General features: G+C 43.1%; 1 protein-coding gene across 17 annotated transcripts in view; it reads right to left on the reverse strand.

Annotated features, from left to right (window-relative positions):
• The window catches only part of PARD3 (par-3 family cell polarity regulator), a 624,264-nt gene that overhangs the window by 175,010 nt on the left and 435,655 nt on the right, over positions 1-13,599 (reverse strand). For 2 of the 17 annotated variants that reach the window (XM_058532766.1, XM_058532765.1), the window contains one exon: positions 9,904-10,023. The exons of the other annotated variants lie outside the window; for them this stretch is intronic. In XM_058532766.1, coding sequence (XP_058388749.1) covers positions 9,993-10,023 — 31 coding nt within the window. In that variant the 3' untranslated portion in view covers positions 9,904-9,992. Of the gene's footprint in view, positions 1-9,903; positions 10,024-13,599 lie in introns of those variants that run through there. 17 annotated transcript variants of the gene reach the window in all.

A 13,599-nucleotide genomic window follows, 5' to 3' on the forward strand; every position in this document is an offset into this window, starting at 1 on the left:
AAGTTAATTCCTGGGCTGGCCCAGTGGTGTAAGCAGTTAACAGCGCGCGCTCCGCTGCGGCAGTCTGGGGTTCAGCAGTTCGGATCCCGGGCAAGCACCGGTGCACCGCTTGGCAAGCCATGCTGTGGCAGTGTCCCATATAAAGTAGAGGAAGATGGGCATGGATGTTAGCCCAGGGCCAGTCTTCTTCAGCAAAAAAAAGAGGAGGATTGGCAGGTGTTAGCTCAGAGCCAATCTTTCTCACAATAAATAAATAAATAAATAAATAAAAAGTTAATTTCTCATACTCTAATTTCCACAATCCTTTGTGAAAATCTGCAATTGGGATTAATATGTCACTTAAAATGTCATTTCTATTACTCAAAAATATGGAAATCTGGCACAAGTTTTTCTGTTTGTATAGAGTGTTGGCAAAGAAGAGCTTTGCTTCTTAAAACAAAGGAATTAATATATGATATCCTAACTTGGAACAAGCCTTAGTTAGCATCAAGAGATTCTATCTGTACTGGATCATACAGAAACACTAAAGTCTATCACGTAACAACGGGCAACCATTCAAAGTTGGTCCAGTGACGTGCACTGACGTTAGTAATTCCCATGCAGCTAAGGCCAGGAGTACTTTTGACCTCTCAGCAGGAACACTGTTGACCACACCCTTCTAATTAATAAAAAACACACTCTTGCCTTGGCTTTAATGGCCATAATCTTCTGGTTTTCCTCCTCTCTCTGCAGCAGCCTTTCCTTGGTCACCAACATCTCCTCCACCACTCCACTCCCCAAACTGAGCTGCCCCCAATTTGTGAAGGGTCCTCAGAACTCTGGCCTCAGCCTCCTCCTCCTTCCCTGCACACACTCTCCCCAGATAACCCCTCCACTAATGCCGCCATGATTTCAAGTTCACCTTGTTATGTGTCCAACTTCCAAATCTCTACACTGCCAGCCCCTCCCCCTCATCTGCCCACCAGTCACCTCCGCTTGGACGCATCAAAGACAAGGAAAGGTCAGAGTCAACATGTCAAGTTTCCTCCAAATAGGATCATCCTCCAGTGTTTTCTCATCAGTGTGTGACTGTCCACCCAGTTGATCAGGCCAAAATCATGGGAATTGTTTCTTACTATACTCTTTCATTTTTTGCATCTAAACAAATAACCAAGTCCCCTACATTCCTCCTGAAAATATATATTGTATTTCTGTCCCCATGGCCACCACCATCTCTGGCCACGATTTTTACAACAGCTACCTAATAAGAGTTCCTGGCATTCACTCCGGTTCAGCCCTTCAGTTCACTCTACATACTGTGGTTACATAATCTTTTAATTTTCTTAAAAATGTAAACGATGTCCTTAGGATAAGGTCCAAATTCTATCATGAGCCCTTTATGAGAGCCCTAACCGCCTCCAGGCCTCTTTCTCCAACCCTCTGCAAACCTAGACAATTTCCATCATCTAAACAGTCTTTTCCTAATTGTGTGTTGCAACCCATTTAAGATGTAAAATTGATTTGGTGAGACTCACCTAGCTTTTTTAAAAATGAATTACAGATTAATAATAGAAACAACTACAGCAGCTAACATTTACGTAGTGCATTCTTTGTACCAGGAGGGGTTCTAAAGTGCTTTATATTTATTAACTCATTTTAGCTTCAAAACAACCCTGTGAGGCTGACGCCATTATTATCCGTACTTTACAACTGAGAAAAGTAAGCACAAAGAGGTTAATTAACTTTCCCTCAGCACAAGGCTGGTGAGTGTCCGGCTCGGATTCAGACACCAACAATCTAACTTCCGAGTCCAGGCCCTTAACCACTCTACTCCACCCGCCGCCTCTCAGCAACGCACATCAGAGCGCATCACACAGAGGAAGGGCAAGTATCACTTTGCAAAATGTGTATTTGAGTTATTTGTGTACGTATGTGTACACTAGGTTGCAAAGCAGAATATATTTCTTATTGCAGATCACAGCAAAAGAGCTTGAATCCCACTGACGCAAAATACTCCTTTCTCCCAGAACCCTCTTCAGACAGAGGACTCGCAACATCTTGTGGATCTCAGCTTTAATGTCATCTTCTGGAGGGACACCTACTCTGACTCCTAGCCTGGGCCAGGCCCACGTGCTGTAAGCTCCCACGACCATTCCCACAGCCCCTTTCACGAGGGCCACGAAGCGGGACCTACTTGGCTAGGGCCTGTCTTCGCTCAGTTCCACCCACCACTAAATCCCTCACACCTGGCATCGTGCTCTGCATAGAGTAGGCTCCAGTAAATATTTGTGGGATGTATGAATTAATGGTTTTACCTCACAGTTACTAAAAAGTCATATACACTCCATAAGCAGACTTGAAAAAAATCCACCTGCTCATCGTTAGAAATAATTTTTGTCAGGTGAGTATTTTACCAGAATTTATTTCACCACCCAGGTGAGTCTTCGTGGAAGGCACGTAGAGGCATATACCTACTGTGCTCGCCTCAGGGTCACACAGTATCGCTGACGGGGTGAGACAGAAGCGGGGCTGGATATGGGAGGAGAATGAGCTGTTCCCTGGAGAAGGAATCAGGGCCAGAAGCCCATACCCGGCCCACACCAGGGAACTGGCCTTTCCTGCCAGGAGCGCCCGTCTAGGAATGCACTCCATCAGGCTACACTTCACAAGCGGTAGATTTCTTTGGCTCCAGATCTGCAGCTCTCACCCGCCAATTTGCAAAGGAGCAGTCAAGATCATCTTTAACAGGACACTTCTCATTCAGTGCTGAAATCTGACTGCCCATCAGGAGGCTCACTGCTCACGTGTACTTACCCGAATGTTGAGACACATCAAACCAGGTTTATTTTAGGGCAACTGCCTTTCCCCCTGTGTGTCTAGGACAACTCAGGTGCAGCAGAGAGCGCTGTGCATCAACAATGATTGTCTCTGTGCTCTAAGTAATATCAGGCAACTGCCTGTGCTATGCTCTAGAAGAAACACCAAAGGAAAAGTCCCATCCTGTCAGAGTACCCTATCTATACTTGGTCTAAAGTTTACTTTCTTAAAACTGTTCCAGAATCAACCTATACTGACATAAATTAAGTAGATGCTATCATTTTCTCAATTAAAAAATGTTTTTAGCACTATATTCTAAAAGGAGATAAAATTTAAAAGGAGAGACACCTGGAATTCTAGGAATTGAAAAGCAAACTTGAGATGCTTTCCCTAATGACTAAAATCAGTTATAAAAGCAGGAATTAGATAAAAAGCTATTTCCCTAGAAGCAGTGGTGGAAATTAACCAAGGCTGGGCAGGAGGGTCCCAGACGGATGCAATGGACAGAGGAGCCCGAGAGGTGGGGGACCCCAAGCCCCAATAGTCTCCCAAGGGCAGGGCCCCGAGAGCTGCGCCGTGGTCTCTATGGCACATGCAAGGATCAGGCAAGCTCGCTGATCTGGAGGCGCCGAAGGGTGGGGGTTACAGTGGGGGGAAGAAGTGAGTAGCACCAGAAGTCAGTAGAGGAAGTCAAGACAACGTATTCTGAGGAAAAGAAGAAGGGCCTCACGGTTATTTTCATGAGGAAAATAAAGAAACAGCAGTGGCGGAGCAAGATCTGAGGTACAAGAAGGTATGTAGAAAGGGAGGGGAAAAATGAGGTATAAAAACAGGAAAGGAGTCAGCATTTATAGGACTACACGGCCATCATGAAAGCAAAGAGCAAGCAGAAAGGCAGCCTTTATCATACTCATTAGCGGTCCTGATTCATTACAGACGGATTTGAGGATCAGTTGTGGGGGACGGGAAGTGGCAGCTGGTAATATTTCAATTAAAAATTAAATTAATTAAAAAATTCTTGAGTCCTTAAGAATTATTTTGGGGAGAGAAAGCACCATAGGCAGAGAAAGCTACAGAAATTAAACCGGGACAAAAAGGAAAAGTCAGGTTCAAAAGATACTAATCCCCCCATGGCCCAGCTAGCAAAAGGGAGTTACACTTTTCCACAGCACACAACAGCAATGCCACTTCCCAGCAATCTTGGCTTCCACACAGGTCTGGAGCAGCTGAACACACCAGGAGAGGCCACGAAGGCTCGACCGGTCCAGCAGAGCGGGGAGGAACACGGCCTCAGAGGTGGACCAGCGTTCTGAATCCAGAGGCAGGTTCGGCGTGGCTCCGCCACTCGACCACTGCCTGACCTTGGTAACTAGTTTACCTCTCTGAACTTTTGTATTTCGTTTCTTCATCCATAAAATGGGGCTAAAAAAGAGCACCTACCTTACGGGGTTATTATGAGGATCAAATGGGTCATTAAAAATAACGTTCTTAGCAGACTGTCCCCCTGTACCAACATTTCAATGACTGCTAACTGCTGGCCGTAGTTCTGGTGGAAGTTCGCTACATGAGGATCATGTTTTTTCTCCTTAGGGAAGACATAATGACCGGCATATTAGTCAACAAAATCAGAAACATGGGCCAAGAAGTCATAACGGATAACCCTCTAAATTAACTGTAAGAGCGGAAATGGAGAAGCCTGAATACAGAAAGCAGGGATATTTTGCAGTCAGTCTGTGTTAGTTCAGTTCATTTCAAAGTCTCTGTTTCTTTGTGTGGATAGAGAATGTAAAGTTGTTCCTTTATTTTCCTTTTCTAAGACTGGAATTGTTACATAACCAAAGAGAGAGACACAGTATTTTCAATACAGAAGAAATGCAAGTTATAAGTATTATAGATGTTATGGAAGGAGAAACTCTGGAGATGAGGTCAAGCCCACCTGACTCAAGAATCAGGATGATTCCAGGCCCCAGAAGCAGGCTGGGCCCCAGGTGCTCAGCGAAGCATCCACGCGGGGCTGGTAGGAAGAAAGAGAAAGCTCCAGAGTGCCACCTGTGGGTGAGGCAGTCTGTAAACTGCCGCAGGAGTGGCCTTCAGAGGGAGGGGACTCCCCAGCTCATTCTCTGCAGCAGCAGCTCACAAAGCACATGGAGAGTAAAACCCAAGGTTCTGACTTCTTTTAGGCACAGACTCTTACACCACCTGGAGCCTGACCTTTTCAGGCTTAGGAAGACACTAACTAATAGGGCAATTTTAACTCCTTGCTTGAATCCATGACCCCTCAACTATAAAACCTCCAGCCCAAGGCTAGGGACTGCCTGACATGAAGGATTTAATTTGGAAATCATGTCTTCTTTTTTGCAAATCTGATGTAATAGAAAATACTTAAATCATTTATGGCTACTAAGAGCAGAGAAAAATGGTAACTTCCACAACAAACCAAAGAACAAGACGTAAATCTATGGAGCATGAAAAGGCCTGCTCTCCAGGGCCTGTCTCCTCAGTCACAGGCCTGACTTTGGAAGTGACATCATCTTTCAGAAATGGGAACAAACACCAGCACTGCCCTGGTGTGATACTTGTCATAACTTGCAAAATTACTCCAGGTAGAAATTCCTCACATACACGGTCACCATTGACTCTAGAAATTTTATGTACTTATTTATTCATTCATTCAACAAACATTTATTATCTCAGTCTGGATTTCGCCAGAAGCAGATCCTGAGACAAGGATTCAGGACAGTGGTTTAAGGGAAGCTGCAAGGAACACTGGTAGAGAAGTGGAGATGTGACAGAGGGAAGGAAAGGCAGCCCAGAAGGAGTGTTCTCAAGCCTGTCACCACAGTGGGCAAGGAGTGCTCAATCCCGAGAGCCAGCTCTGGGAGCGGGGGAGGAGGGACTGCAAGGCTTCTTGAGCTGTGCTGTGCCTCCAGGGCTGTTAAACTACAGATCCTGATGTCAGGAGGTCTGGGTGGGGCCTGCGATTCTGCATTTCTGACAGGCTCCCAGGGCCTGCCATGCTCCTGGTCTGGGACCACAATCTCAGGGCTAAGGGTATAGACTTAGGCCGAAGCGTTACACCTAAGGGCCACAGGGACTGGAGTACTTGCACACCAGCTTTCTCAGGTCATTGGTTGAAGGCTGCTCTGAGGAGGCATTATTCCGAGACACTTCTGGCAGTTCTGCACAGAGACGCAGGGCTTCCTTCCTAGGCATCAGAGAGGCCTCAGGCACAGAGGCAGAGACTGGCCACTGGAAGGTGGCGGTGCACTGAAGGGATGGGGCGACCTGTCATCCGTTACACGTACTGGGCACTGACTGTGCACCAGGCAGTCTGCTAGGGATACAGCAGGGAGAAAAGGGTTAACAATGCTGCCGCTGTCAACCTATTATTAAACCATGTGGGATATATCACATGGTAGGTGGCAGTACGTGCAAAGGAGAAAAATAATGTCAAAACGTGGGATAGGAACTGTCACGGTGGGAAGGAGTGCAGTGTACAATGCTGGAGAGTCCTCCTGAAAGGCTGACACTTGAGTAAGGAGGATAAAGGTGCACGTGTGAACCAACCAGTGGACATCTGAGAAAAGGTTATTCCAGGTGGAGGGACAAGCAAGGACAAAGGCTCTAGTAGACCCAGAAGTTCAGGGAACAGGGGCCAGGGCAGCCAGAGTGAAGTCAGCAAAGGAAAGTAGAAGGAATGAGGTCAGAGAGGTTGGGGGGAGGGGTAAATCATACAGCGTCCAGCAGGTGACTCTAAGGACTTTGGGTTTCATTCTGAGTGACTTGAAAGGCTACTGGGGGTTGAACAGAGGAGGGAAATAGCATGTCTTCTAGCTGCGGGGTTAAGAATACACTGTAGGAAGGCAACAGTGGAAGCAGGGAGAGTAGTTGGAAAAATCCAGGAGAGAGGATGGGGCTCTGAAAGGTACTAGGTTATAGATGTGTGTTAAAATCAGACCAAATGGGCTTTTGCTTTTGTGCATTAATAAATGGAATGTAGAGTGTAAGGAAAACAGGAGCCAAGGATTACTCCAAGGTTTTGGACCTAACCAACTGAAAAAACAGAGCTGCCATTATCTGAGAAGGGAAGATAGAAGAGCAGGTCCGGGCGAAATATCCTGAACTGAGTGGTGAGCAAGTGAAGTGTCAGATGCCTGGTTGACCTTCGTGTGAAGAAGAGGGTAGGACTTACAAATTTAGAGTTCAAAGAAGATGCCCAGGCAGGAGATGTGAATCTGGGAGTCATCCGCCCACAAACTGTACTTAGAGCCTCGAGGCTCTGCTTCCTAAGAATATAAAAATTCTGTGTTACTGAAAAGAGAAAAAGAGAAGAGGCCTAAGGACTGAGCTTGCGGCACTCCCCTATCTGGGGGTCAGAGCACGACACAGAATTGGCATTGGCAAAAGAGACAGCAACGGAGCAGGCAGAGAGACGATCTCAAAGAAGAGCAGTAATCAACGTGACACGGGCTCCTGGCCGACCAAAGTGAGGCTGAGAATGCACCAGGGAAGACTCACCAATGAAGAGGCCATTGCTGAGCTGGATGAGAGCAGGCTGTGGAGCCAAGGGGGATGAAGGCTTCATTGAAGGAAGCTGAAGAGAGAGCAGGAACATGGGGACAGCAAATACAAACTTACCGAAGGGTTTGCTGTGACGAGTAAGAGAGAAATGAGGTAGTAGTTGGAAAGGAAGGGAAGACTTTTCTCTAAGACGGAGGAAATCACAGCTAGTATAGGACCAAGTGAGTGATCCAGGAGAGAAGGCATCACGACGAGCGGGAGAGAGGCAAGACTTGACGAAGCAATGTCCCAGAATACGCAAGAGAGGATCAGAAGGGCTTTAGGGGGCTTGGCCCTAGCTTAGAGCATGGGTGGCTCATCCACCCTAAACAATGTAAGCACAAAGGTTAACAGGAGACACAGTCATTTCACTCTCATATGAAATTTCATCCAATTTACTCTTTTGTTTCTAAATTGGCTAATATTAAACATAGGTCAGAAGAAAGCCATCCAACATTCAATTATGGAAGAGGTAACTTTCCCAGTGAATTCTTTAAAAGACTGTTTGAAAGGATCAAAAAATTACCTTTATATAACAATTTGCAGCTTGATAAAACTACAGTAGGAATAACATGTACTTGATCCATTATATTTAATTTAAAAGATACACAGCCTCTAATGGTAACAAATAAAAACGTTCAGAAGGAATATTTCCACTATATGTTGTGGTAAGTGTCATTAGCCGAGCCTGTCTTCTAGAACGTTTTTCAATGGTGTGATAGTATTTATTTACCCTGTGTTATTAGAGAGTGAATAGTCACTAGCCTTCAATTTTCACATCAATTGCAGAAAAAAAGATTCCATTTTCTACACAGTCTAGAAATGAAATTGACTTAGCACCTCAGAACTGTCAAAAATTTCTTTTATGAAAAGGTTTGCTTTACAGAGACTATAAAGTAGGTGTCATCCTTGACACTTGCATTCTACATGCACGCCGAAGGTCTACGGGAAAGAACATCAGAAAAGGCTCAGAAAGGCCTAGCTGTCATGCCTCGTGCCTCCTCTGGCTTCCTTTGCAGTCAGCTTCAGTGCTGTAGATGTCAGAGATTCTCCATTTAAGACTGCTAACAAGAAAGTGAAGAGCAAATCAGCTACCCTAGGGCTTGCCTTCCTCACAGGCCAGTCTGACACTTATTTTCCTGTGTTAAAAAAGGGAACCTCTGTCTCCATTCAAATTAAAAGAAGCCTACATTAAGTCCTTGGGATTTACAAATTCGGAACTTATTCCAAGGAAACCTCCAAGTATGTGTACTTATAAAACAGAGCGGTTCTCTGTCCAGACGACAAACAAGAAAACAAATAAAACTACGCAAAATTGCTCTTTCCAAGTTCTTTCTTTTCCATTACCAACTATTGCTCCTGTGTTTCATTTAGATAGGCATAGTTTTCTACATGTTTATTTTAGCCGCATTCCCTAAATTACCAGCAGGTTTCACAGGGTGCCATTTCATTTTGCCAATGTGAAACTGTCACATTAATCCACAGGGCAATTCAGCCTGACTCATAAACTAAAAGCCTGAGATTTCTGACACGAACACATAGGCAGTGTTACGTGTGCCTCCTTCCTCTAACATAGGTGAGGGCTTTCGCTTGGCAGGGGTGGGGGCAAGGGTGGGACAGCAAACTGCTACCAAGTCAGCGCAGAGTTAAGTCCTCACAGGCATGAAAATCTACAATACTCTTTATTAAATGGTTTTCTTTGTCATCATCACATTTATTTTTAAGTAGGATACAATTCTAACATTCTCAGGAAATAGGGCTAACTATACACCATCTTTGTCTGAAATCCTGAGGGGCCATGAAGAATGGCGAGATTGTGAATTGAGGCTTCTTACAAGCAGAAGGCTTACTCGTGAAGTAAGGACAGCCTGGAATCCACCTGCACTAGCACTGCGAGCTAGGATTACGACTCTTGGCCACGCAGACTCTTTCCAGAAAGTTTTATAAAAGGGTGTGTGCTCTCACTCCTGGTGGCCTCAGCAAACCTTGAGATTACTATTTGCCCAAGTACCTCTACTTTGTGCACTAGAAGAATTTGCTGGGTCAGCCATCCTTGAGCACAAGATATTTATTTTCCTAACCCCCGCTTTCTGTCTAAACTTCCTAACCCATGAAGGGACTAAACTATGCCCCAAAGCCCCTTTCAAACTGGTCCATTTGGTCAGTAACTGATGGGTGACCGTCCCAGCCCACACACCTCACCGCCCTGGGACTGTCAATCTGCCACCTGCCTGTGTCCCCGGCCACCGTGTTACACAGCAAAACCAAGTTGGTACTCTGCATAATCTTGAAAACTCTGATTCTAACATCTGACCTGTGTGTGCTGATGATTTCTGAATACGCCAGCAGCTAGGACTAGGGTTTTCCACTACGAAAAGGGACCAAGAAAAAATGATAGGAAAAAACACTTTTCTGCCTTTTCAAAGCAGTAATTTAAACCCCCAAGCATGAAAGCAAGATCAAAAAGTTCCAAATTGATTAATATGAAAATTACTAAACCATCAAAACTGCTGATGTCGTAAACAAAATTTGTCAACAGCCACTAAGAATTCGTTAAAAGTAAATTTATTGTTTGTTTTAAAAAAACAACTGTGCAATATGTGCTTCTCAAGACATTTTTGAATCTGGTTTGTTGTTCATCTCTTCTCAGGCTTCAGTTTGGCAAGGCTAAATGAGAAACACGGTACAGACACACGGTTAGTAAGGACAGGTAAGGGACACAACAATAACTTGTGTTTGTCATTCTCTCAAAAGCCTAAATGGCACAATCCAAACTACAACATTAAGTTTTAAAATCTGATCATGTTCATTGTGTTCTGAAAACTATCGTATTCTAAAAAGGGAAAGATAGCAGTGTATCTGATTTCAACCAAACAAGGTTTCAAACTAAATTATCTATTTCCTCTTACAGAACTAAATAAAGCAATGCTGCAGGGACCCAGGTAATCATTTTAAATGTAATTGGAGGATTCAATTTTGTGGTAATATTGCAACATCACTTTTGCTCTAGCTGTCCACAGCGGCTGTCTCTCGGCTATCACATATGGACAGTAGCACAGAGTAACTCTGTGAGACGTGCACCATAAGGTCACTTCTAGGAACCCTCCGCTTTAGAGTGCGTACAATTCTATGACATTCAAACAATAGCAATTCTAATTTTTCAGGCAAAGCAATATCAAACTGCACTTATTCCAGGGCTAAAAAAAAGAGAATACATAATTTTAAATGCTTAAGATCTGAGAATATTGTCTTAAATATAAGATTTTATTATCTTGTTATTTCAATTTGGAGACGGAAACTAAGGCAAAAACATGTTGCTTAATAATGCTGTTGCTTTCCTTTAAAAAATGAACACATTTAAAACACTAAATAACAGATCTCTCTCCTTCTAAAGTACAGACTTAATTCCCTCTTCCATGACAATTTCATATAATTGCAGAATTCTCAGAAATAGTTTATGGGATTAAATCTGAATTGCCAAGTATCTGAAAATCAAACATACACAAACACTCAGCGTTTCAGACCCTCCCTCCGCTCTTCGCACACAGAGCGAATACACTAACAAGTCATGGTTACCCGCTCAGTGAGCACACTTGGGCTTCTCAGCCACAAAGCCATTTCAATTAAGGCAACAGGAGCTCCCTACATGCAAAGAAGATGCAGTACGCACAAGGGGAAATGCACATGAACACGAGACACCTCACGTTTGTTATCTGACTCCTCACAGATCTACATGTGTGATTCAACACTTGCGCTGCAGCAGCTCTTACACTTCATACACTCCATAACGTATACACAGAAGAGTGATGCACACGACTCACAATACTCTCTCCTAGAGCTGTTTATCAATAATTAAATCATTTTTGTGACTTCTATTCAAAGTGTGAAATAGAAAACCATGTCACCTGTATAGACGGATGAATAAAAACACCTACTCAATGTGCCATGGTTTCCTCTGATATGGTTTTAAAAATATGGTCCCTCTATTTGGCCCTCATGAAATTTAACCAAACATCACAGACAACCTATAGCGGTAGGAATAGTACATGTGTGTGTGTGTCTGTGTGTGGCGGGCAGACGGCGGTAAGCCTGGGAGCCTGTTTTTGAAGGAGAACATTACTTACTTCCTCAAGCGACTAAAGAGAAAAAGCTCATATGCCTAGAAAGCTAGACTCCCAATATCTAATGTCCCTTAGCCTTTCTGTTATCTGAACTGAAAAACAGAAACAAAATTACAACACACACACACACACACACACACACACACACACACACACACTCCCCTCTGCTTTGTACTTCAGGCCTGCATTGGGCAGCCATACTTGAATCTCCTTACAAACTGTTCTAAGAAATGTCTATGCATACACACGTTTTGATTAAGCTATTTAAAAGCAACACTGCTAAGGAAATCACATCTTATTCTTCGTAAAAGAACAAAGTGAAAGGAAGAGACTAATTTTAAAATCTTACCATATTCCTCTATGTTACTAGAAAAAAGAAAACATTAAAGAATCAGCCTGAGACTCTATTAGTCTCAAATAATTAGATCCGGTAGGTATGGAAGGTAGTTTAAAAATGTTTTGAAAAACTTAACAATGCTTTAAGAGTCTTCTCAAATACTAAGGACATATAATAATGGTGTGAAAGAAGGATTAAGAGCCAATAGTTAATAAAACAAAAACCTTATTTTATGTTTAATAAATTACCCTCAACTCATTTTCAAGGAGCGGAATTTGGCAAGCTTCAACCCTTTCCAGACAGAAGACAGCAATGTTCAACAGAACTAGACAAAAGACTACAACTCTGCTTAAGATATATTTGCATCCTCCATGTGGTGGTGTGCTGCTCTCCTGGGAGAAAAAGCTCTCTTTTGTGGAATTCACGTACTCTCACGGTGTAAGTGCTCTCCTCACAGCTGACATCACTATGGGCGGAACTGGAGGAGCTGAAGTGGCAGACCAGTCTACAGGCCAGCACCACGCCAACAGCACCGGCGTAAACAACCTCAAATGCAGACGTCACGGTAAGATGTAGGACAATAATCAGGAAGTGATGAATTTTGAGTATTAATTACCTTTGATTTTTATAGAACTTATTTAATTTTTAATAATGGCTGTGTTTAACAACCAGTTGGCAAAATTTCCAGAAATCGAACAATTGGCTCTCACAAGCCAACATGGGCTGACTCTAGCAAACCGTTGATGCCAGGTACCTGAAAAGTGTGGTCACCTGTGACTTTCCTAATAGTCATTCTTAAACACTGGGAGAATATGAGCTTAGTTTTTAGGGAAAAACCTTCAGCCACTGCACCTAAACATAAATTGATTTTCAAGAATATGCAGGCCTTGGAAGTTACAAATGGCTCAACTTCTTTATCACAAATCTGGCTTTCACTACAAGTTATAGGTATTAATCTATAGAATTTGATCTAGAGAAAACATCATATAGTGTTTTGTAGGACTTTTAGCAAAAAGGGGGTTGGGTTGGGTTGCGTTTTGGGGTCACTTTGAAACAATATATATTTCTTCATGTCCCCCCCACTCTCCACTCTTCTGGCCCCCAAAAGAAAACTCTACTACCATAAGGCCTCTCTTCTTCTGGAGTTACAAGTTCCAGGAAAAACAATTTATAATTAAAATAATTGATAAATTATAAAATAATTTATAAACAAACTAGAAGTTTGTTTATTTTTTATTCCATGAGAAGAACAGAGCACTGTATCTATCAGATAAATGTTAGCTGATGAATGAAAACTAACAAGCCATTAGCTTCAATAAGACTTCACGAGAGCCCCTGGAAATGAGACTGTGCTACAAGTCGGATGGTAAGTCTCAGCAGAGGCTTCCTCCTATTTCGTGTTCTCTAATTTAAAGAAGACAGTTGTACAAACTTCTTAAATTTTAATTGATGGGCAATAGTCTTATTTCTGTGCATTATGTAGGTGCCAGTTTATGAGCTGTCAGTTTGCATATATGGAATTAAAAGCCCCCTGACTAACACAGAAACTGAAATAAAGTGGCAGAGCAATTTCATTCCATAAGTGTCCTTGGACATGGAATATAATGAAGAAAGATGATCTGACTGAAAATGCATTCAAAGGAGCAGTATATAAACAAGGAAAACTCTAATGTAAAGGTATGAAAATCCCAAAGGTTCTGCATCATTGGAGATGGAAATCCAATCATATTTAAATTAAAGCTGGTCCTGCTAAGAGGCCAGGCTTCGTGTTATCTGGTCCACAGC

This window comes from Diceros bicornis, chromosome 36, assembly GCF_020826845.1.
Source record: "Diceros bicornis minor isolate mBicDic1 chromosome 36, mDicBic1.mat.cur, whole genome shotgun sequence".
In the NCBI taxonomy this organism is placed as follows: Eukaryota; Metazoa; Chordata; class Mammalia; order Perissodactyla; family Rhinocerotidae; genus Diceros; species Diceros bicornis.